A 23804-nucleotide genomic window follows, 5' to 3' on the forward strand; every position below is an offset into this window, starting at 1 on the left:
ATCTTGGCTAATGTGAATAATGCTGTGATGAACATGGGACTGCCAAGGTCTCTCTCTGAGATCCAAATTCATTTGCTTTGGATACATACCCAGTAGTGGAATCACTGAATCATATGGCGGTCCAATTTTTAATTTATTGAGGGCCCTCCTTAGTATTTTCCATAATGGTGACATACCAGTTTACTTTTCTACCAATAGTGTCCAAGGGTTCTCTTTTCTCTACGTCCTCACCAACACTTATAATCTCTTGTCTTTTTTTATAATAGTCCTTCTAACAAGTGTATGGAGATATTTCATTGTGATTTTGATTTGCATTTCCCTGATGGCTTGTGTTGTTGAGCACCTTTCCACGTACCTATTGACCATTTATATGTCTTATTTTGAGAAATATCAATTCACATCCTTTGCCCATGTTTAACTGGGTTATTTGGGTTTTTGCTGTTGAGTTGTATGAGCTCCCTATGTATTTTGGATATGGACCCCTTATTAGCTACATGGCTTACAAACATTTCCTTCCACTCTGTAGGTTGCCTTTTCACTGTTTTGTTTCCTTTGCCATGCAGAAGCTATTCAGATACCGTCCCACTTGCCTACTTTTGCTTTTATTGCCTGTACTTTTTGCTGTCATGACTGAAAAGCCATCGCCAAGACCAATGAATGTCAAGAAGTTTTCCCCTCCATTTTCTTCTACTATTTTACAGCTTCAGGTCTTATAAATAAGTCTTTAATCCAGTTTAAGTTAATTTTTTATATGACATGAGATAAGGGTTCAATTTCATTTTCCTCCAGGGAATACCCAGCTTTCCCCACATCCTTTATTGAAGAGACTATCCTTTGCCCATTGTGTATTCTTGGCATCCTTGTCAAAGATCAGTTGACCATAAGTGTACAGACTTATTTCTGGATCCTCCTTTCTGTTCCATTGGTCTATATGTATGTTTTTATTTATCATACTTTTTTCTATTATAGCTTTGACCTATATTGTGGAACCAGGAAGCTTTGCTGTTATTCAAGATTGATTTGAGGGGCGCCTGGGTGGCTCAGTGGGTTAAAGCCAATGCCTTCAGCTCAGGTCATGATCTCAGGGTCCTGGGATCGAGTCCCGCCTCGGGCTCTCTGCTCAGCAGGGAGCCTGCTTCCTCCTCTCTCTCTTCCCGCCTCTCTGCCTACTTGTGATCTCCATCTGTCAAATAAATAAATAAAATATTTTTAAACATAAATAAATAAATAAAAGATGGATTTGACTAAGAGTCTTTTGTGGTTCCATATTAATTTTAGGAATTTTTTTCTATTTCTATAAAGAATGCCATTAGAATTCAGATAGGGATTGAGCTGAATAGCAGTAGTATGAACATTTTAACAATATTAATTTTTCCAACCCATGATAATGGGATGTCTTTCCATTTACCTATTTCTTTAATTTCTTTCATCAATGTTTAATAGATGTTCAGTGTACAAATCTTTCATTTGCTTGGTTAAGATTATTCCTAAGTACAGCTGACCCTTGAACAATGCAAGAGTTAGGGGCACCAACCCCCCCACATACAGTCAGAAATTCCTGTTTAACTTTTAACTTCACAAAAATTTGATTACTAATAGCCTACTGTTGACCAAAAGCCTTACTGATAACATAGTCAATTAATACACATTTGTACACTACTGTATTCTACAATAAAATAAGCTAAAGAAAAGAAAGTGCTATTAAGAAAATCATGTGGACTCTGAGAAGCAAACTGAGGGTTTTGGAGGAGAAAGGGGTGGGGGGCAAGGTGAGCCTGGTGGTGGATATTAAGGAGGGGACGTATTGCATGGAGCACTGGGTGTGGCTCATGAACAATGAACACTCTTGGAACACTGAAAAAATAAAATTAAATTAAATAAATAAAATCATAAGAGAAAATACCTTCACAATATTGTACTGTATGTATCAAAAAAAAAAAAGAATTTGCATGTAAGCAGACCAGCTCAGTTCAAGCCTGTGTTGTTCAAGGTCAATTGTACCTTATTCTTTTTGTTGCAATTGTGAATGAGATTGACTTTATTCATTTCCTTTTCAGATAGTTCCTTGTTAGTATATAGAAGTGCCATCAATTTTGGTATACGGAGTATGTATCCTATAACTGTACTGAACTCATTCATTAGTGCTCACAGTGTTTTGTTGTGGGCAAATCTTCAGTGTATGCTTCATACATGATTATTTCATCTGTGGAGAAAATTTTCCCTCCTCCTTTCTAATTTGGATGCCTTTTATTTCTTCTTCTGACCTAATTGCTCTGCCTAGGGCTTCTAGCACTCTGTTGTATCAAAGTGGCAAGAGTGGGTATCCTTGTCTTAGAGGAAAAGTTTTCAGTTTTTCCCCATTGATTATATTAGCTATGAGCTTTTCATATTTGGCTTTTATTGCATTGAGGTGAGTTCCTTCTATACCTGTTTTGTGGAAAGTTTTTATCATGAAGGATGGTAAATTTTGTCTGATGCTCTTTCTGAATCTATTCAGATGGTCATGTGGTTTTTATCTTTCATTCTGCTAATGTGGTATATCACACAGATTGACTTACATATGTTAAACCATCCTTGCATGGGAGTATATCCCACGTGGTAATGACGTATAATCCTTTCAGTGTGCTATTAAATTCAGCTTATTGACGTTTTTTGCATCTGTGTTCATTAGGAATAATTACCTGTAGTTCTCTTTTCCTAAAGTGTCTGTCTTTGTTTGGTATCAGGGTGATGCTGACCTCCTCAGATGAGTTTGAAAGTATTTCCTCTTCTTCCCATTTTTTGGAAGAGTTTAAGAAGGATGGACATGAATTATTTGAATGACTGGTAGAATTCACCCACAAAGCCATCTGGCCCAGGGCTTTTCTTTGTTGGGGGGTGAGGGAGGGGTTGATTACTGCTTTAATCTCTTTATTTGTATTCGTCTGTTCAGATTTTTATTTCTTCTTAATTCAGTGTTAGTCGGTTATATGTTTCTCAGAATTTATCTATCCTAGATAATTTCTAGGATCCTCAATCCTAGAAAATCCTAGAAATGTATAGACCCTGCATCTTTTATTATTTTTAAAACCCTCCATGTATATGTGTGTGATCTATAAGCATAAAAAAAATCAGGAAGGACATATGCTGAAGTGTTAATAGTCATATTGCTTGGGCTGGGATTACACAGAGGTGGGGGAGGAACTATCACTTTTTTTTATTTTTTCAGTTTGTTACAAAAATTATACTTCCATACTATTAAAAAAAATCTATTTTAAAACCACAGCCTAAGATGAATTCTAAGGAGAGACAATCACACCTGTTTTTCAGAGGAAGTAATCAAGTTCCAGTAAGACGGAGTTTATTACTCATGTGGCTAAAAATTGGTGGGGCATTCATTTGGACATATATGGATGCTATGTTTCACAATTTCTTAAAAAGGCATTTAAAAAAAAAAAAAGAATTAGGTAAGAGAGGGAAAACCTAGTTTACTGGAACCCAGATCCAAGACTTTGTCTGCTGCCCATGCTAACTATTGCACGAGGGCTTAACAAGCAGTTTTCTGACCTTCACTCAGCAAGGAGGAAGTTGAGTCCTGCACCAGCAGATGACCTTGGCCCGAATGGGGCATCAGCAGCCTGAGCCACCACTCTCTCTTGATCAGGATGCCACATCTCATAGTCTGGCCACTATCCTCTCAGAGTCATTGGGCTGACTCAGAACCTAACCATTCCCTGCTCGTGCAAGCCACGAGGAAGATTCGCTCAGTGCCAGTGGCAGCTGTGGATGCAGCCAGGAGGGCATGTCTGCCCCTGCAGGGCAGTTCCACTCCTAATAAGAGAATTCCTAAAGTGAATTTCATTTTACACGCGCTTTAGGGGAAATATCGTGGCTCGGAGCCAGAGCCAGATGGGCACTGAGCTTATTAAAGGCATGATTGTTACCAGAAAACATTTGCAAAGATGTATGGGTACTTTTGTATATGTGTGTGTGTGTGTGTGTGTGTGTGTGTGTGTACTATACACACACACACACACACACATCCATGTACACACACCTCCCTGAATCTCTTTAAATTACAAGATTGTCTTTTCAATTGTTCTACAATACACCTTAGAGTGAACCCTTATCTAGGAAGGAGACGCCCTGTCTCCCACCTTTTGGGCAAGGTTGTTGTTCTTACTCTTGTTTTTCCCTCTTGCCAGGTGCAGCTTATCCACTATAACCATGAGTTATATACAAATGTCACAGAAGCTGCAAAGAGCCCTAATGGATTGGTGGTAGTTTCTATATTTATAAAAGTAAGTGTCTTTGCCCTCTTTCATTCTTTTCTTGCCATTTCCCAGCCCGGTCAGAATACCAGTCTCTGTTGGATCTCTGAAATAACACAAGGGGTAAGGTCCATGCCCAAGAAAAGCTGCAGGAGTTTGACCTTGATACGCATGAGATTTATGACAAATGAGGTCCCTTTCATGACGATGCAGAAATGATGGAACCTTTCAGAGCCTCAGAATCTGAGGATTCGGCAGCCTTTGTTCTAGAGAGAAATGGGGAGTTGGAGCTAGGGACGGGCTTCAGGTCCCACTGCACATAAAAGGATGCAACAGAAGGAGAGGGGTGGCTCACTGACACCCCACAGCACTAAGCTCCTGTCCCTTGGTGGCCCCTTGGAAACAGAGCTGGAAGGGAAATGTGAGATATCTCTCCCCTCCAGGCACTGCCCTGAACCGTCCCCTCCAGCTTCCCTGAAGTTGCTCCGTGTGACATCTCCCATCTTCCTCTCTCTCTCGTGAGCACCCCTGGGAGAAATTAAGCAAAGATCACCAACACTAACTTTATGACATTCTTAGGAGGCTCCACATCTCCCCAATAGTCAACAGCAACAACAGATCTCCAGCCAAGAAAATTCCAGTTTATTAATAATAATAATAATAATAATCACCTTTAACATTTTGACAGATATGGAGGGAAGCAGGTATGCAAATTTAAAAGAAAATGAAAAAAGAAGAAATGTCTTTCCAATTGGAAAAAGAGAGAGAGAAAGAAAACAAAAGGAATTTGTGACAGTTTCAAAAGTTGGTAGTCACTGTGCTAGCCCCTTAGTTTGGGCCAGACCATGGGAAGCCAGACCAGTCAGAACTTGGAATCTGGTGAATATGATTGGTAGAAATCCAGCATTTGCCACTGGGGGGTTTTAACAGAATTCTCATGGTGACATGATCACTGCCCAGGAGACTGGGCTTGAGGGCACCCCAGGCACTACCCCCGTTTCCTCCCCAAAAGCATCACCCTTTGCCATAGGCACTTGGCCCTACCTGGTCCTCCCTCTCCAGAGCCCACACCACCTCCTGAGTTCCTCTCCCTCATGGGGGTCCCACGGGGCCTTTCTGTGGCCTGGGCAGAACTGTACATCAGCCAGACACATCTGGTGGCCACAAAACTCCTGTGGCTGTCGTTACCAAAGACAGGAAGGGGCTTTTGGCCAGGAAAGCATATTTTTGGACACCTGATGTGACACCCCAAAGGACATGGGTCCTGGCACAGATCCTGCCAGTCCCTACACTACACTTCTTGCCATTGTCACAGACCCTGTTATAATGAACAACAGATTTCTGAATTCCAGGCACTGAGATACGTACTTTCCATATATTTTACGGCTTAACCCTACTGATAAACCCATGAGGTGGCCATCGGTGTCCTTATCTTGCAGATGAGGAAAATGATGCAGAGAATCTTTGGCTTCCACCCAAGTGCACGGAGCTCATAACAGCCCATCCAGGAAAGGAGCCCAGGTCTTGCTGGACTTTCACGCTAATGACCTTATTCATACCACACGCCTCCCCAACAGAGCACAGAGAAACAACTGAGATGACGAAGAGAGGACATGACCTGTAAACATCTCCCCCCACGCCCTGATGCCATACATAAGCACGGGGGAAACTCTGTAGCCCTCAACCAGCCTCAGTCATGATGTTGATACAACGGGTGCATTCATCCTGAGCCATGCTCAGTGCTGGGAAGCCTGCAAATCTGTCACAATATTGCCTCGTGCGTGTCCAGGAGCTCACCTCCCCTGCTGGCCTTCCCAGTGCCAGGGTTCCATGTCCACCACCCTGAGCTGCCCAACACTGCTTGTCCTTGGGCAGGCACCTCAGCCTAAGCCCTTGCTGGTACCTCACTTTGCTCCAAGTGCTTGAGTCAGTAGCTGTCGTCCGCAAGCTCAGACACATTACAGCTGACAGGGTGCCGGACAAGCCAGGAAGTCAGCTCCCTCAACAGCAGACCATGGGTGTGTTTCCCAGGCACTTACAGGAAGATGACTGACACAGATCCCAGATGCCTGCATCCCAGTGGGCTGTTGGGAGGAACTTGTGTTCCCTGCCCTGCATTCGGTGAAAGGATGGGGACCAGCTCCTGCATCTTCTCAGGCCAGTTGGGCTCCCTAGGGATGCTTTCATTCTTTCCCTCAGCAAACCTGAAGCTTTCTCACTGGATCTCAAAATAAGCCACAGCCTTTCTTTGTCCAACTTAACCAACTCCCAGATGTTCCACAGTGAATTATCCAAGCCAAGACTTGTCACTCACTCATCCCAAAACACCGACTGAGTGTGGGACAACGGCTGGTCCTGTGCTAGGCACTTGCCTAGAAATGAGATGAACAGAGCCCTTGGCTCTACGGGCACCTCACCTGTGGTGGTCCTCTTCTCCTTCTGGTCTTTCGGCCCATCTTCTCAGCTCACTGCCAGGTAGGCAGACACAGAAAACGAGAGACCCCCTCCTCTGAGTCAGATGATCCCTAGAGATGGCACCCTGGCCAAAACCAGAGCCATACAAGGCTCAGAGTTATTGGCTAAAATAAGAGAATTGTTTATCTGTGGGTTTTATTTATCTCTGTCCCCTCCTGTTCCCCCATCCTTCCCATCCATGACCACAGGGAACTGAGATTTGGCTGTAATTACTGCTCAATCACACACCATTAACTTCCCACTTAAGCTCACTTATACCAAGTACATACTTCATCCTCCCTCCCACGCCGCCAACACACCAGAGCCCACAAATCATCTGTGTGCACTCTGGAAATTTGTCAGTCATTTTTAATCGGCCCAAACGGTCCAATCCCAACATTCGTGCTGTCCAGACTCACTGGGGACCAGGAGCCCAAGCTACAAGGGGCATGGCACATTCCTTACTGACCATGACAGTGTATTTTTGTCTCCCCTCTCATGTGAATTAGCACAAACAGGCAGCATCAAGCTATGTTTCAAATGGCCAAAGAGGAGGCCAAAGGGGAAGCTAAATTTGACCCTGAAAACTTCTGGGAGCAGCAGTGTTTGCCTTGGGACTTTTCTCCATTGGGGGGGGGGGCTCTAACAAACTCCACTGAGCATTGTCACTCACAGATCTCCCCCCCTGCCCCCCAGAGTGTGTCTCACCACAGCACATCCAGGAAACTGTGTGGGAAAGGAGAGACAGATGGAGGGAAAATAAACAGACTGAGCTTTCTCCAAACTAAAAATTACCTGTTGCTTATCTAATAAGAATCATCATCTGCTGCAATTTCTCCAACCCTCAGAATAAATAAGATTTAAAATACTGATGTGTCACAGCATCTGATTAGCAGCTGAGGCGTAAATTACAGAGCAGGGCTGAGAGAGGTAGGAGAGAACCGACTGAGACGAACCCTTGCACCTTGGAAAAGACTGAGGAGAAGGGAGGTTTTTAAGAAACAGGGTACACAGTTAAGTGGGGGCACATCACAGTCTCTAAATGGTGGTCCTCTGGCTTGAGCCCCTTGAACTTTGCCTTGTTCTCCCAAAGAAGGAATTTGGAGACCTGGGGCCTGAGTCCAAAATGGGAACTGATCCCTGGTCATCTAGTTTGGCCCATACTAAGCATTTGGTACATATTTATTGGATGTATGAGCACATGGATGGATGGATGGATGGATGGATGGATGGATGATTGGATGACAGAATGGCATGGCTTATGATACATTTGAGTCATGTAATAATAAGCAGTGATATAAGGGTCTATGTTATGTCTTAGAGATTTTTTTCATCCCCTGATGCTTCTATTCTGGGTACTCTCTCACTGTCTTCTTAGAGTAACTGGCCCCTTCCTAAAATGTCACTCCCCACCCTCTACTTAAAACTTGTTGATGTTTTCTCATCCCTACAGAATGGAGCTTAAATATCCCCCCATGGCATTCAAAACCTCATATGAGCTAGCCCCTGCCTACCTCTCTTGCCTTACCCTCCATCCTTCCCCTGTACCCTCAGCAACAGCTACATAGAAGTACTTGCCTGAGCATACCTTGTTCTCACTCTTGTGTCCATATGCACAGATCCTCTGTATGCAATTATTTCCTTACCCTTTTTCCTTTACATACTCTACTAGCAAAGCACCTTATAGCTTCCACCCATCCCTCAAGAACCAGCTCACTCCGCTCCCCAGACTCCCCAGGTGGATGGTCTTCCCTTAATATCATCATGCCTGCAACTCTATCATAGCAATCTTCATAGTTCATTACAACCATTCATTTACTCACCTGTCTTCTTTCTCTAGACTAGGATTTCTTGAGAGCAGAGTGTGTGCCTTGACTGTCTAAATTTCCAGCCACTATGCTCTTTGGCACAGGGTAGGCACTCAGTGAATACGAATGAATAAGTGAATGTACAGAGGCATGTGTATTCCAGGATAGCACAGCCCAGTCGTTAATATTTTCTTTTCTCTCCTAGGTTTCTGATTCATCAAACCCATTTCTTAATCGAATGCTCAACAGAGATACTATCACAAGAATAACATATAAAAGTAAGTTTGGTTCGATTTCCTATACAGCAACTCTTCTATAAAGGTTAGTCCTGTCTGGAGGCAGAAAGCCAGAACTGATGATCTTAGAGGGCCTTTTCCAGCTTCATGATCCTCTAATTCTCTAGAAAGTCACTCTGGAGAGTCAGGGTTGGCTAAGAAGCAGCTCATTTCAAAAGGACGTCCCCGGGGTGCCTTTGTCATCCACGCCTGTCTAAGGCGATAATGATTATTATGATGATGGTCATCGTTATCCCATGGATTGGTAATGAGCTGGGGGACTCTACTAGCTGACAAACTCCGCCATATCAGCTGGCCACATTTGGGACTTTGCCAATTATATGATTGAAAAAGCATTCACCAGGTAGTTTGGCTTTAACCTCAACATTTCCAGAGCTGGATCAAATCTCCTTCTCTGTGTCCCTGGGTCCCTTTTCAGACTGGGGCATCTTTCTGCATTGCTGTATGTGCTCTACTTCTCTAGAGGACTTTGTCCATTTCTTTGGGTTTCCAGAGTGTTTTATCCCCAGAATCCTTAAGCAGAAAAACGAGAACTGTGCAAAGTTGCAGGGGGTAGAAGGAAAAAGGGGCTACTTCTCCCAAAGCAATCCCAGAATTTGGGAAGAGTTACAGCTCACGACAAGAGATGAAAAAAAGTTTTACAGGGAAAAAAAAAAAGTATTTTTTTTTTAACTAATTCGGAGGGAGCACGTAAGTGGGATTCAAGTCCCAACAAGGAGCCTCTTCCATGTTAACTCTGTTTCTTCATCTGTAAAGTGAAGAAATTGAACTCCCAGTTTCTCGGGTCCTTCTGGGTCTGGGATTTTTGAATTAAGCATTAAGTAAATAATGACTTCACTGAAGTAAAAAGTGGCATGCCAACATTCTTAGACCCACATGCCTTCAGAGTCCCCTTCTGCCAAACGAGGAGCTCAGCTGTGCCTGCTGCTTCTGCTTCCAGTGGCGATGGGGAAAAGACAGAGTGAATGCTTTCAGGTCTCCCCTTGGACTGCCAGAGGGGGAGTATGGAAAACATTCCTTCATTTATTCATTCAGAAAACATTTTCTGCACCTCTGCCCCTGACAGACACCAGGCAAGGCTCCCCAAAGGTAAAGATGGCCTGACCCCAGCCCTCCCCACAAGGTGCTCACTCCCGAGTCACTTCCATATGAAAAGGATGGAGTGTAGGGTGGTGAATGAACTTGGAGAATCCCAGGGCACCTAGATGGACATCACCTGAAAGAATGAGTTGTCTCCAAGACCATCCCACCCTTCCTCAGCAGAGCCCTCGTGGAGTCCTCTCTGGGTGCCCACTCAGGTTGCTCCTCTGGGGAAGGCATTTCTGTCTCCTGTGCAAATAGCACATTTTTAACTGCCCATAAAATATTATTAGTCTTTTAACTTTTTTGATTAAAAAAGCATGAAAATTAAATAAAATGTTTTTCAATCATCTCAAATTTGCAGTGTAGAGACCATGAAAAACCATGAAATTGCACATTAAGCCCCAACACCCACTCTAACCAATTGCCAGCTGCAGAGTCCATCATTAGGGGGACTTTCCTCCCCACCCCACCCCCAACACGGGTCTGATGCCTATTAAGTGACATGGCTGCTGCCGAAAGTGAAAGCATCCATCGGGTCCATGCTATGGAAGGGTGGCCTTCCTCAGGAACAGGTACCAGTTCTGGGGCAAACAAGGGGCTGGAGAGCCAGTGGGACAGGTCTCGTTGGGACCAATGGCGGATGGCCACTTCGCAGCTGAGGGAAATTTCAGCTTCACCTCTTTGGAATGAAGCATCCCCACTGACTGCTGCCCCATCAGCTCCCTGGGAACCGAGAAGGACACACTTCGGCCATAGCTGAAGTGGGTTAGCAGTGTGAAAACCCAAGACTATCCTTCAGCTGTTCGCTCACTCACGCCACAAATCCTTACTGAGAGGCTCCTAGGTGCCATGAGATAGATCAATGGAACACTTTTTCTGTCCACCAGGTCCTCACTTGCTAGGCGGAGAGACAGATTGTAGGGCACTGTAGACATTTTTGTAACAAGCACAGTGTGAAAAATCTAAAGAGAAATCTTTGGGATCGCAGAAAATCTGCTTAGAATACATGGCAAGGTTGCACAAAGCAGGCGCCATGTCGATAAGGACTGAATAGATGAATGACTATTTGCTGGGGAAAGAGAGACGTGTGCAGAGGAGGAGTGGGGGGAGGGGAGGAAGGAGGAAGACGGGCCGGAAGCAGGGAAAAAAAGGAGGGAAGGAGGATAATCCAAGCACAAAGAGTGCCGTCCAAAGTGAGGAGAGCATACAAGGGCTGTGAAGAGCATTAAAGAGAATTAGTGGAGGCATGTGTGGCCCCTGCCATAGCAGTGACAGGGACAGAGGGAGTGACAGGAGATGTGGTTTGGGTCTTGAGGGGTCTTGATGCCTTCCGAGGAGCCTAGGCAGAAGACCGATTTGAAGAAATGCCCTAGAAATGCAAATGGAAGGGAGTGGGAGCAGCCTGTCTCCTTCAGTCCCTCATAATCTATCTGTCATGGCCAAGGAAAAAGAAAGGGAATGAAAGCAAGATAAAGAGACCCCACGTGGGGAGCGGTAACTGCTTGAGGCCTCCTAATGACAGGCATTTGTGCTCTTAAACTCTGGGCAATCATGGAGGTGTTCCTGGCAGCAGCTTTATCACAGCCGCAGGGATAATGATGGCCCTACCAGTGGGAATGGCCTCGACACCACTACGCCCAGGACACTGTGGCCGAAAGGGACTGATTTGCTCAGCAGGAGAGCACCAGCACTCTTCCATCTGCTCAAGTCCCTGAGGCAGCCAGCCTGCGGAAGATTGGCCTGGTGGCAAGTGGAAGGATGTTCTGAAACGGGAATCATTCACTAGGAAGCAGCCTGTGGTTGGGAAACACAAGCCCAGAAGCCTCCGCAGGGGGCTCTGGAGACATGATGGCGTTAGCCCCGGAGTGCCGGGGGAGACAACACGACCTGCTCAGGGACATCCATCAGTCTCCTGCTTCCATACTTCTGAGTGAGATGGAAGGAAATTGATCCCCGGCCCCACGTGCACCCAACCACATTACACAAGGACACCTGAACTCGACCCCCAGCCACTCTGCTGCTCCCCAGAACCACACCCCGGCACAGCTTCAACTTGTCCCTCTCACTCAGACGTGGCACCATCCACTTTGCCGCGTGCTGAGCCTCACGAGTAAGGACACAACTGAACACTTCCCCATCTCAGGCTCTGGGCTGCTAGCTTTTCGGGCAGCACCCCTGGTGCTCACCGTCACTGGGCACCCAGCTGGTGAAAGTACCCACCTTCAAAGTGGGTCTGATGGCCGTCCCAGTTTACATCTGAGGAAACAAAAGAAGTGAAGCGATGTGGCAGGGACGCCCATTTAGTAAGTAGCTGTATAAGTCAGCAGCTTCTGCACAACGAACAAGCATTCGACAAGAAGCACTGATTTCTCCCATCGCAGCTGCAGGCCTGCAGGTCAGCCAGGGCAGCTTGGCTCCACATGGCCCTTCTTTTATGGGATCAGGATAGATACCCTTGGCAAGTACTTCTCATGGTGGAGGTCGGAAATATGTGATATTCCTTAAGGCTTAGGCTTGAAACTCAAAAACCATCACTTCTAACCGTTTTCAACTGGCCAAAACAAGAGACCTGGCCAAGCCAACATCAAAATCCACCCGTGGAGGTCAGGATGGGAAGGAAGTAAACACTTCCTAAACAATAATCTAGCCTTTCATAGTGAGAGAGCAAGGATTCGAACACAGGTCCTCCTGGGAACTTTTCTATGCCCTCGTCTTCCCCATCATACTTCCTCTCTAGGGATGGAGAAAACCTTAGCTCTGAGGTCTTAAACCTTGTTGTAATGATGGTACTTTTGCATTGCATGAAACTAGGCAGCATGGTTTTTTCCTTAATTCTATCTTTGGTTCAGTTTCAAGAGCCATCTCCTTGCTTTTTGCATTTGTTTCCATTTGGAAGGGACAGAAACTAACCATAGAACTTGTAGACACATTGAAAGTTCTGGTTCATCCCATCCCAAGCTTTCTGCAACTCCTGCCTGTGCCATGGAATGGGAACACTGGTGGAAATCAGCATCATGCAGAAGGACACTGTAGCACTACCTTCGTTAGCACACAGTTACCCGAGAAGACATAGGCTTTTGTTCCAGATGGGTCAGTCCTCCCCAACAGTCTTTCTCTTGGAGGCCATTATAACGAGAAATCAGTCTAAGACTTTGAGCAGAGAGTGACATGATCTGCTGACAAGGATCACTCTGGTTACATATTTGGAAAGAGGCTGTAGAGGGACAAGGGTCAATGCTGGGAGATAATTGCAACCATCCAAATGATTCAACAATGTCAGTCATGATCCCAGGCCAATGTGAAAGGGATGGTGAGGAATGATTAGGTATATTTTGAAGGAGAGCCATGAGATTTCTTGATAGGTTGTATTTACATTGTGAGAAAAAGAGAGGAGTCAATGATAACTGTACAGCCTTTAGCCTAAGCACCTGGAGGGAAGACATTCCCATCAGTGGAGCTGGGGAAGGCTGCGATGAAGCCTATTAGTGGGTAGGGAAGGGAATCAGAAGTTTCAAACGTGGTAAGCTTAGGATGTCTATTGGGCATCCAAGAAGAGGTGAGGAGTGGGTAGTTCGATACACGAGTCTGGATTTCAGGAGAGAGAATGGCAGATAAAAATGTAGAAGTCACTGGGATCCAGATGGCATTTAAACTTGGGTGAAATGAGTGAAAATAAATAGAGGAGAGAGATGGGACATGGCCTCATGACTTAGGATTGCAAATCATTGCTAAAGATATCTTTTAAGTCCCACCCTGGAAGAGGCTCTTGCATGTCTGTCTCATCAGCTAGCTGGAAAGGTTCCGGTTGAGTGGGAACAAGTATGGAAGGGTGAGGCAGAATGACCACAAAACAGCAACTAGTAGGTACACAGTCCATTGCTTGAGTTGGTCACAGACTAGAGGACTAGGAGAAAAAGGAATTGTGCAAAATCATTCTATTGAGCCAGTTAAGAAAATCAATGCCAGGGAATCCGTAAAAGCAAACAAGGAGAATCTTGCCAAAAGGACTGGAAATTTTGGAAGCCAAATACCACGGTGGTGAAACCATAGTACTTACAGAAAGCAGTGTGCTCTAGCGAGGAGAGATGGAATGTAGCAGACCCGGGCTCCTGGCTCTACTACTTCCTTGGTTGTGTGACTTCAGGCAAGTTTCTTACTGACTCTGAAGTCATGATTTCCTCATCAGTAAAATGAAGATAATTACTCTGATGTTGAGAGGGTTGGGGTCAGGATTAAGCAAGGCAATCAGTCCATGGCCTAGACAATGACTGGTATAAACGAAGTACATTACTTTGGGTGTTCCTAAATTGTCCAAAGGCACATGGTGGTCAAATCCAGCTTCCTGAAGGGTGGGATATAGGTCACCAAAATGCCAAATAAAAAACTATGTTCTCGGCGAATACAATCCTGGGCACACAATATGACTTATTTACATGACGCCCAGTTCCTGTCTATGAAGCCATGCAGCAGCTAGTAATGGCCTAGAGAGGTTCTACTTTCCTTGGAAGCTTAGCTTTTATATGTCTGAGCAAACCTTATAAAACACTCTCACAAACCAGGACCGACAATGGAAAAGACCAGCCAGAATTAATTTCAGACTGAATTTAGAAAGTCTTCTAAAGAAAATCCATTTTATTAAAGTTAAATTCCCCTTCAATAGACTGGGGGTCAAGACTGAAATCATGACATTGAAAAATGGATTCTCTGAACGGATTTTCTGGAGGAGATATCAGTAATTTACTCGAAGTATTTTAATTTTTTAATGTGGTATATTGCAAGAATGCCAATATCACTCCATTTTCCTTGTGTTATTTAATTAGCACCTGCAGAGCTCCAATTGCATAAAGGGTAACATTCTTATCATGTTACTATCCACCTGATTTCACCAAGCTGACGTTATTTCTTTTTAAGAGAGATTTTATGATATTTTCAAGGGTGAAACCAATAACTAATGGAGTGCAAAGAGCCTTCTTAAATGCGGAACAGGGAGTAGTTAATAAAACATTACCCACAAATGAAGACTTTCTTCTGATATCCTAGCACAGTGTATCATTTCGGGGGCTTCATTCCCTTTCAATTTCGTATACTCTGTTCATTTCACTGATTGTAAATACAGTGGTGAACTAAAGCCCAGGAGGAATCCAAAAGATCCCAGAGTCCAAATTTAAAAAGATCCTGCTATTGTCTTAAATTATTCCCTCCAAGGAAATAAAAAAGATACACAACCAAAGGCACTTGGAGGAGAGATTTTAAACGTGTTTTTTTACACACAGTATGAGCCCCTTAAAACATTTTTTTTTTTTCTGTCTTGCCTCTTTATAATTTTGGTTTGGTCCCCTGCCCTGACCCCAGCTAAACGCAAGAAGAGAGCGACTTGTACCTCTCAGGTCCTTGGGAAGCCTTCTGGGCTCCTGCTCCTCAGACGGCCGTGGTATTGGGTGTGACCAAGTATACCCAGGAGTTTAAGCACATTGCTTCTGGTGCCTTTCTCTGTGCTTAATTGAACTTGTACTTTCATTTCAAAAGAATGGCTTTGGAAATGTTTTTCAGGGAACGAGAAATGCAGCAACCATTTGCCATGTTGCAATCTAAGTAGAAACTCCGGGAAATGAGGGACAGGAAAGGCGGGGGGGCTTCCCTCCACGACTCCAATTCTCAGGGCGATTGGTATACAACAACAAAAAATCATATTACTTTATTCTTTGGTAATTGCCTTTCTTCAGCTCACTCGGATTTGCCTCAGATTCCAAGAGGAAATGTCATTCTATATGAGAAAATTGCCAAATAGTTCCTTATTGATCAGAAGCCAGCCCGGTATCGATCTCCGGAAACACTGTGTCCTTTGCTTGTTGGTACCGCTCTCTCCAAATGGGAACTTCATAAGCAGGGCGCCAGGTGATGTTAAATCCACATAAGCAAACATGACACACTTAACAGAGTCTGTCATTGAAGCTCAGACAGAGGGAAGGATTCTCCCACTATTCAGTTCTAGGCATGTCATCGTAGTACATTTTTTTTTCTTTTTTTAAAGATTTTTATTTATTTATTTGACAGACAGAGATCACAAGTAGGCAGAGAGGCAGGCAGAGAGAGAGAGGAGGAGGAAGCAGACTCCCCGCAGAGCAGAGAGCCCAATGCAAGGCTCGATCCCAGAACTCTGGAATCATGACCTGAGCTGAAGGCAGAGGCTTTAACCCACTGAGCCATACAGGTGCCCCAGTACATTTTTCTTATTAAAAAATGAAAGGAAGAAATGGGGCACTTGGGTGGCTCAGTGGGTTAAGCGTCTGCCCTTGGCTCAAGTCATGATCCCAAGGTCCTGGGATCGAGTCCCACATTTCCGGCTCCTTGCTCGGTGGGAGTCTGCTTCTCCCCCTGCCCCTCCCCCTGCTTATTCTCTCTCTCTCTCTCTCTCTCCCTTTCTCCCTCTCTTTGTCAAATAAATATATAAAATCTTTAGAAAAAAAAAAAGAAGGAAAATCTCAGCATGAGAGTTGTATCCATCCCTGAGAACTCAGCGTAAGATAAATCACAGATTTGGTAAAAGCACGTCATAAAATTAAGAGCACATCTGTCAACTTCTCCACTCATTTCAAAGAACAAAATCGGGCTACGAACTGCAGGTAACTGATCTCTCCCTAGTGATTCTCCCAGGGGCCTTCCTGTACTATAGAGATGTAGCCGATGCATAAAGAATCACAGAAGTTGGACCGACCAAGGATAGATGCATCTACAGAAGCTTATGTTGAAGGATGTTTGGGGGTCCAGAGACTGTTCTCGCCTGAAGATGACTTGAGCATTTTCCAGCGTAGTAGTCTAGTGCCTACAGTAAGAGGTCATGGGACTTATCCACCAAGGAAGAAGTTCCTGGCAAAGCCACAAGTGGCACTGAAACTCAAATCAGGATTTGTGTTTGAAGTCCAGGGCTTTGCCCCCTCTAAGCTACATTCTCATATGACGCTTGGATCGACAGAAGTTAGGTGGATGGAAAGATGGTAAGAAAAGACAAGGCAGAAAAATGGGGGGGATAGAAAGAAAGAAGATCTTTATTTTTTAATAAAGATTTTTTTATTTATTTGACAGAGAGAAACACAGTGAAAAGGGACACAAGCAGGTGGAGTGGGAGAGGGAGAAGCAGGCTTCCCGCTGAGCAGGGAGCCCGATGCTGGGCTCGATCCCAGGACCCTGGGATCATGATCCAGGCCAAAGGCAGACGTTCAACCCAGCTGCCCCAGAAAACCTCTCTTTAAACATGAAAATTTATTTGAACTTCTTCCATCGCTTCCTTTCAGTAAATATCCTTAACCCAAACAGACCACCCCACTGGTCTCTGAGCTTCCCCTCAACTCTGTATCTCTCCATCCACAAATAACTCTGACCCCTAGATCTTTGCTGTCCTTACTGATGAATACACGGACCCATGAAGGTTCAGTGAGCAGAATCCACCACCAAGTGCGTTCATTCTCAGGTTCCTTTTTGTCTCAGGGCCTGGAGGGTAATGGTGACAAGCACACACTGACGGTTTTCTGCCAGCTGCTGCGTAGACAGAGGGAGTGGGCGATCGTTTGTTCCTGAGCTGATCAGCCCTAGAATGCACCACAGCATTCCTTGACCCCAGGGCTGGACACTGCAGGGTTTGTCCATATTCTTTTCTCAGCTTCCATGGCCTTTATCCCACCAAATGCACCAAGCAAGTCTCCGTGGGGAGAACAGAGGATGTAAACAGGTAGCCTGTGGTTCTCAATTTCCAATCCTTAGAAGCTGGAACACTGACTTAACGGCAGCCCGAGGCAGAGTGGGGGGAGTCGTGGGGATAAACATGACATGTTAAATGCACGCTGATGTCAGGAATGTAAATACAGTAGTGTAAACAGATGTGTTTGGTGTGGGAACATGGGGATGCCAGGCGGAGACAGGCAGTAGTCTCACTCCTGCCCTGATATCTTGGGTGGGGTGCCCTATTTGGAGGGGAGGAGTGGGCAGCATGTATTTAAGCTAGGGGTATGGACTGGAGCCTCACAAATCTTTCTCCATCATCTGACGAATGATGCTGCCTCTTCCTCCTTGAGCCTCTGCCCAGCACCATCAGCAGGTGGAGATGTGGGGCAGAAACTGTTTTACCAATTCCTCCAGTGTTCCTTGAGCACCCCACTATGTGGTGGGCCCCATGCAGATGCCTGGGGATTCTGAGGTCAAAGACAGAAGCTGTTCTCCCAAAGGCTTACAGGGTGGCGGGGACATTTAAATAGAGTAATTATTGGCAGTGACTCAATAAATACAGTGACAAAGGAAGACCCTAACCCAGCTGGGGAGCACCAGGAGACCTCAGGGAGCTCAAGCAGTGTTTATCCCAGGGAAGAGGTCATTCTGGGAAAGGAAGGGGGGTGGTGACCTCAGTGCTGCCCAGTGCCGTATGCCAGATCCTGTGCCAGGTGCGGATCTTCCTTGGCTTACCTTAGGGTTCCGTTCAATAAACCCATTGTAAGTTGAAAACATCCTAGTGGCAAACATCACAGCCCAGCCCGGCTGACCTCACGCATGTTCGCGGAACCCTTATGCTCGCCTGCAGTGGGGCAAATCATCTAACACGCAGCCTATTTTATAACGAAGCATTGGTTATCTCATGCAATTTATTGAATACTGCGCTGAAAGTGGGAAACTGAATGTAGATGGTTGTGTGTGCGTACAGAACGGCAGGAGGTTCCCAGCCATGGACCCCTCACGCTCCGGGGGCTGACAGGGAGCCTTGGCTCGCTGCCCGGCATCCCGGGAGAGGACGGTTGGCCTGGGAATAGATCCAAATTCACAATTTGGAGTATGATTTCTACTGAAGGAGGATGGCTTTCAGACCAATATAAAGTTGAATCGTAAATTGAACCATCCGAAGGTGGGGACCATCTGCACTGGAAAGTGTAGTCTTATTTGTTCTTCAAACAGCTCAGAGGCAAGGACTCTGTCTCAGTTCCTTTAGGCTGCATTCCTAAACTACCACTGATGGGTGGCGTACAAGCTACAGAAAGTTCTGGAGGCTGAAATTCTGAGATCAGGGTGCCGGCGTGGCTGGGGTCTGGCGAGGGCCCTCTGCTGGGTCGCGGAAATCTTGTTGCCTCTTCGCAAGGACGAAGGGGTGAGAGTGCTCTCTGTGGTCCCTTTTATAAGGGCGCTAATCCCATCCGAGAGGGCTCCGTCCTCTCAATCTAATGATCTCCCCAGAGCCCTTCCTCCTAATACTATCACATCAGGGGTTAAGACTTCAAAATATGAATTTTAGGGGGACACATACATTCAGTTCTATGGCTACCCAACCACCTGCATACTACAGATGTGGAAACCGAGGCTCACACGGTTACCTGCACATCCAAGGTCACACGGAAGGGGAGCAGCCCCGTCAGCATTCAAACTCAGGTCTGAGTCCAGTGCTCACACTTTTCACACTGGGTCTTTCCAAGTTCTGGAGTGTGAGGAAATAAAAAGGGCAGAAAGGTGGGGCACTTGGCGGGCTCAGTCCATGGAGCACGTAACTCTTGATCTCAGGGTTGTGAGTTTGAGCCCCGTGTTGGGCGTAGAGATGACTTAGAAATAAAATCTTTTAAAAAAAGAAGAAGAAGAAGGGCAAAAGGTGAAGTGGAAATCTGCAAGATTCATGGAAAGAACCAAGTGGCAAATAAGGATTGTGGGAGGCCGAGACGGCCCTCAAGCTGCCCAAGTTCTCCGTCGGAGTGTTGCATCTCTCGGGGGACATGGGCGAAGAGGAACCTCCTGGCAGGATGCCAGCGGATGGAGTTGGGGACATGGGCACAACAGTGTTTGGGAAGCACGCTGTCATCCTGCTGTGTGGGTTACATCTCGGAACATAATGTCTTGCTCCTCGCCTGTCCCCCAACACACACACACACACACCCCAACACTTGCCTCGAGCATGGATGCAGTGCAGAGGCTGCTTCTGGTTCCAGAGAAACATCAATGTTCTTTTCCTTTATCCCAGCCATGCCTGGAATGCCCCTCACTCCACCGCCTCCTTCCTTCCCTCCTCCCGACCGCCCCAAATAAAATAAAATACAGTAATCGCCACACGCCAGAGTACCTAATATGCTCTGCGTGCAAGCTTGGTTAAACAAATCACATTGACCTTTCGTAACAATGAGCCAAATATGCTTCCGTCTCTCCTCCCGTATGTTCCTCTTCGGGCCAAACCGCCGACCAGGGCAGGCACCATTAAGTGCGGATCTGATCTTGCTACTCCCCTGGTCTAAACCCTTCAGTGGCTCCGCATTGCCTGCGGGATGTCCAGCAGTGCAGAGTAGGATGTCCCCCGTGTGGCCTGTGCCCTCCACTGGCCTCATTTTGCACAACACCCCTCCCCTCCCCACCCCTGCAGCTCCAGGCACTCCCAACCCTCAGCCAGTGTGCCTCTCTCCCTCCGTCCTCAGTTCTTTCCCTGGCAGGAATGTCTACAGTGTCCTTGACAGCCACCCTGCTGCCAGCTACACACTGACGACCTCCTGTCATTCAAAATGCAGCTCAGACCCAGCTCCTCGATGAATACTCTCCCGAGTCCCCACCCCCAAGGCAGAAGTGACCACCTCTCCCTGTTCCCAGCACAGATCTATGTCGCCGTCGCCGTGGTTCCTTGCTGCACTCACTTAACGACGTCGTGCTCACCCACTCGTGGCTCAGTGATTGACGTGTCTTAAGGGCTTAAGAAACAGAGCCACGGAAAAGGATTGTGTTGACGCCGGATGGGACTCCCTAGGAGCGTCCCATCAGTGCGTGCTCTGGACGTCGTGGCCTTGTAGGGAAGCATCTGCCCCCACAGGCCAGAGTCCAGACCCCTAGGGCAGCCGTGGTCCCGTCACCGTGTCTCTCCTGGGCTTGTCCGGAGTCTGCGGTGTTCAGACGGGAGGGTGGACACATTTCAATGCAAAGTGAAAGAAAGTCTTTTCTCCTAGGGTTCGCCTCCAGATCCAGCCGGAGACCACTCTGTCCGTCTCGTGGTCATGCTGTGGACATAGCTCTGGAGACATTAGGCACCCTCCCCCACCGGGGTGGTCAGAGGCCAGGAGGAGCAGTTGTGGGGGGAAGCAGGCAGACAGTGGTCTTGTTTACATCATTCCAAACCACTGGATCAGTTGATTGGTTCTTAATTCTGTTGATGAGGGAAGGAGCCCTGAAATTCAAGTTACCTTGGCAGAGATGACTCTTTTTTTAATCGGAGAAAATTGAGTGAGCAATTTCTGGAGGAAGAGAAGGGAAAGGAAGGAGGATTTTGCCCAGGAAAATGGGTGAGCGTCCCTGATGCTCAGGATCCGAAGGGAGGAACAGGCCTGGCGGAGGTGTACTCATCACCACATGATAGGAGAACTCACATTGATTTATTTGGCTGGTTTTGTGTGTCTCACTAGAGTGAGGGTGGGCACCGCATCTACCTTGTTCACTGCTCTCTCCCCAGACCCTCCCTAACCCCATGCCCAGCAGCAGCTGGTGCTTCTCCAACACGTGTTGAATGAATGAGTGACTTTGGTCTGGAAGTCAGGAGAGCTGGGTTCCAGTTCCTACTCTGTAGTCCCCAGCCAGCTCTGAGACATTAGGGAGGTTACTGTGCCTCTCTGATCTTGTCAGCGGGGATGTTACTATCTGCCTGACCAGTCTTAGAGGTCATTGTGAGGTTCCAGCTGTATGTGAAAGTCCCTTATTGTACCTTCATACGTGCACAGTCCTAAACCTGAGAGGTTATGTCAACCACTGAAGAAGTTAGTCCTTTTCCATTGGGAGTTGGACACAGATGAGAGAATCCAAGAGGACTGGAGGAGACAGGCTCTTCCCTCCACCTGCCAGGCATTGGGTTCCCCTGGCCTCCCAGACCGGCCACAGCGGTGGACACTCATCATCTGAAATCACTGGGATACAGAGCACAATGGAAGCCACGGAGGTAGATGGGCTGCTCACTGAAGAGTGAGGAAGGAAAAAAAAGCCTTGGACTTGTCCCCTGCTTGTCTCCACTGAGAGAAGCAGGTGGAGAATCAGCAGCCAGCAACAGAACCTGAGAAAGAATGGCCAGAAAAATAGGAATACCAGGCACGGCGTTTTAGAAGCCAGGAGAAGAGAGGAAGGGTGTGCAGAGAGAAGAGGAGGGATCCTAGAGAGAGGAGGAGGGTGCGAGACATTCACTGGAATTTGTGGGTGTTTGAAAACTTCAGTACATTACAGTGTTCACAAAGGTATAACCCATGCACCGAATTTAAAAATCAGAATGAAATAAGCCAAAATGCTTGTGGCCACTGCTTCAGATGACTCAGGTATTGATTAACTTCTTGTTGTCTCTCTTTTCTCCATATAGTCTGATATGTACTTAGGTCAGTTTCATAATTGAAAAAGCATATTTAATAGTAAAATATATATGAATGGGACTACCTCAAATAGGTATAAAAAGGGAAAAGGCTATGTGCATGGGTGCGATAGGGAAGAGACCGACAAAGATCGAAAGTTGTTGGACTTAACTGTTGAATCTCATGATAGATTTAGCCTGATTTGCTTTTTTTTTCTGAAAGTATTTTCTTAATGTTCTTTTAATTAAGCAAAGGGAGTAAATGAGAATGGCGACCCGGCTATGTTTCAGTTGGCCCTGAAGTCTTTAACTGTGTATTTCGTTATGACCGTAATGCTATGGGTCTCGGTCTCAGGGACCACAAGCAAGGACTTGGGTCATTCTTGTGGCCTCACCAATATTCGGTGCCCCATCCTGCTGGAGAAATGTTCCTCCTTGAATCCCTGATGTCAGCCTTGGCCGTGTTACCTCTTTGGCTACCAAAATGTGAGCAGAAGTGACAGGTGCCCCTTCTGGGATGGGAGAGCTAAGAGCCAACATACGCTTCATCTTAGTTGCTTTATGTCATTGCTACTCATAAGGGTCTAGATGGCGGCTGCTCACAGGGCCTGAGTCCCAGATTGTGGACAGCAGTGACAGTGGAGGAAGCTCCCTCCATTTCAACTTAGGGTGAAAGTGTATGTGAACAAGAGATAAGCTTCTGTTGTTGAAAATAACTGAGATCGGGGGTGGGGGGGTGCTGCTCGTTTTTGTAGCCTATCCTGGCAGATACAGTCTTCTGAAATCTGTAAAGAAAAAGAAATGATCAGCCATCCCAGCTTGTTCTCAAGAAACCTAACTCTTATGTCTTTCTGATTTCCTTCTCTAGATGATGCATATTTACTACAGGGACTTAATATAGAGGAACTATATCCAGAGACCTCTAGTTTCATTACATATGATGGGTCGATGACTATCCCACCCTGCTATGAGACGGCAAGTTGGATAATAATGAACAAACCCGTCTATATAACCAGGATGCAGGTGAGCCCTTCTGTGGTCTTTCAGCTTATGGGGAAGACGGCGTCAAGCCCAGCTGGGTTTATGGAGGGCCTTTTGATGAGTTTGCTAGGACTGCTTTGACAGAGTGTAACATAAACTCCTCGCTTACACAACAGAAACGTACTGCTTCACAGCTCTGGAAGCTACAAATACAAGATTAAGGAGTCATCAACGTTGGCCCCTTCTGAGGGATGTATGGAAGAATCTGTTCCCCACCTGTCCTTCTGGTGGTGGCTGGGAATCTTCAGTGTTCCTTGGTACCTAGAAGCACTGCCCACCCTGCTTTCGTCTTGATCTGGCATTCTTCCCCTGCGTCTCTTCCCAAATCCCCTTTTTTATAAGGACACCTGTGTCACCCTGAATTAGAGTCCACCCTAATGACCTCATCTTAACTGATGACCCTATTTCCAAATCAGGTCAGATTCTGGGATACTAGGGAGTTAGGATTTCAATTTATGAATTCTGGAGGTCCACAACTGAAATCAACACACTAGGTTTGAAAACCAGCATCTCGGGGCACCTGGGTGGCTCAGTGGGTTAAAGTCTC

General features: G+C 46.1%; 1 protein-coding gene across 2 annotated transcripts in view; it reads left to right on the forward strand.

Annotated features, from left to right (window-relative positions):
• CA10 (carbonic anhydrase 10) overlaps positions 1-23804 on the forward strand; it is a 509383-nt gene that overhangs the window by 479855 nt on the left and 5724 nt on the right. For both annotated transcript variants that reach the window (XM_032321598.1, XM_032321597.1), the window contains exons 5-7: positions 4185-4280; positions 8718-8790; positions 23085-23239. In XM_032321598.1, the coding sequence (XP_032177489.1) occupies positions 4185-4280; positions 8718-8790; positions 23085-23239 (324 nt within the window). The remainder of the gene's footprint in view (positions 1-4184; positions 4281-8717; positions 8791-23084; positions 23240-23804) is intronic.

Source organism: Mustela erminea, chromosome 18 (assembly GCF_009829155.1).
Source record: "Mustela erminea isolate mMusErm1 chromosome 18, mMusErm1.Pri, whole genome shotgun sequence".
Taxonomy (NCBI): Eukaryota; Metazoa; Chordata; class Mammalia; order Carnivora; family Mustelidae; genus Mustela; species Mustela erminea.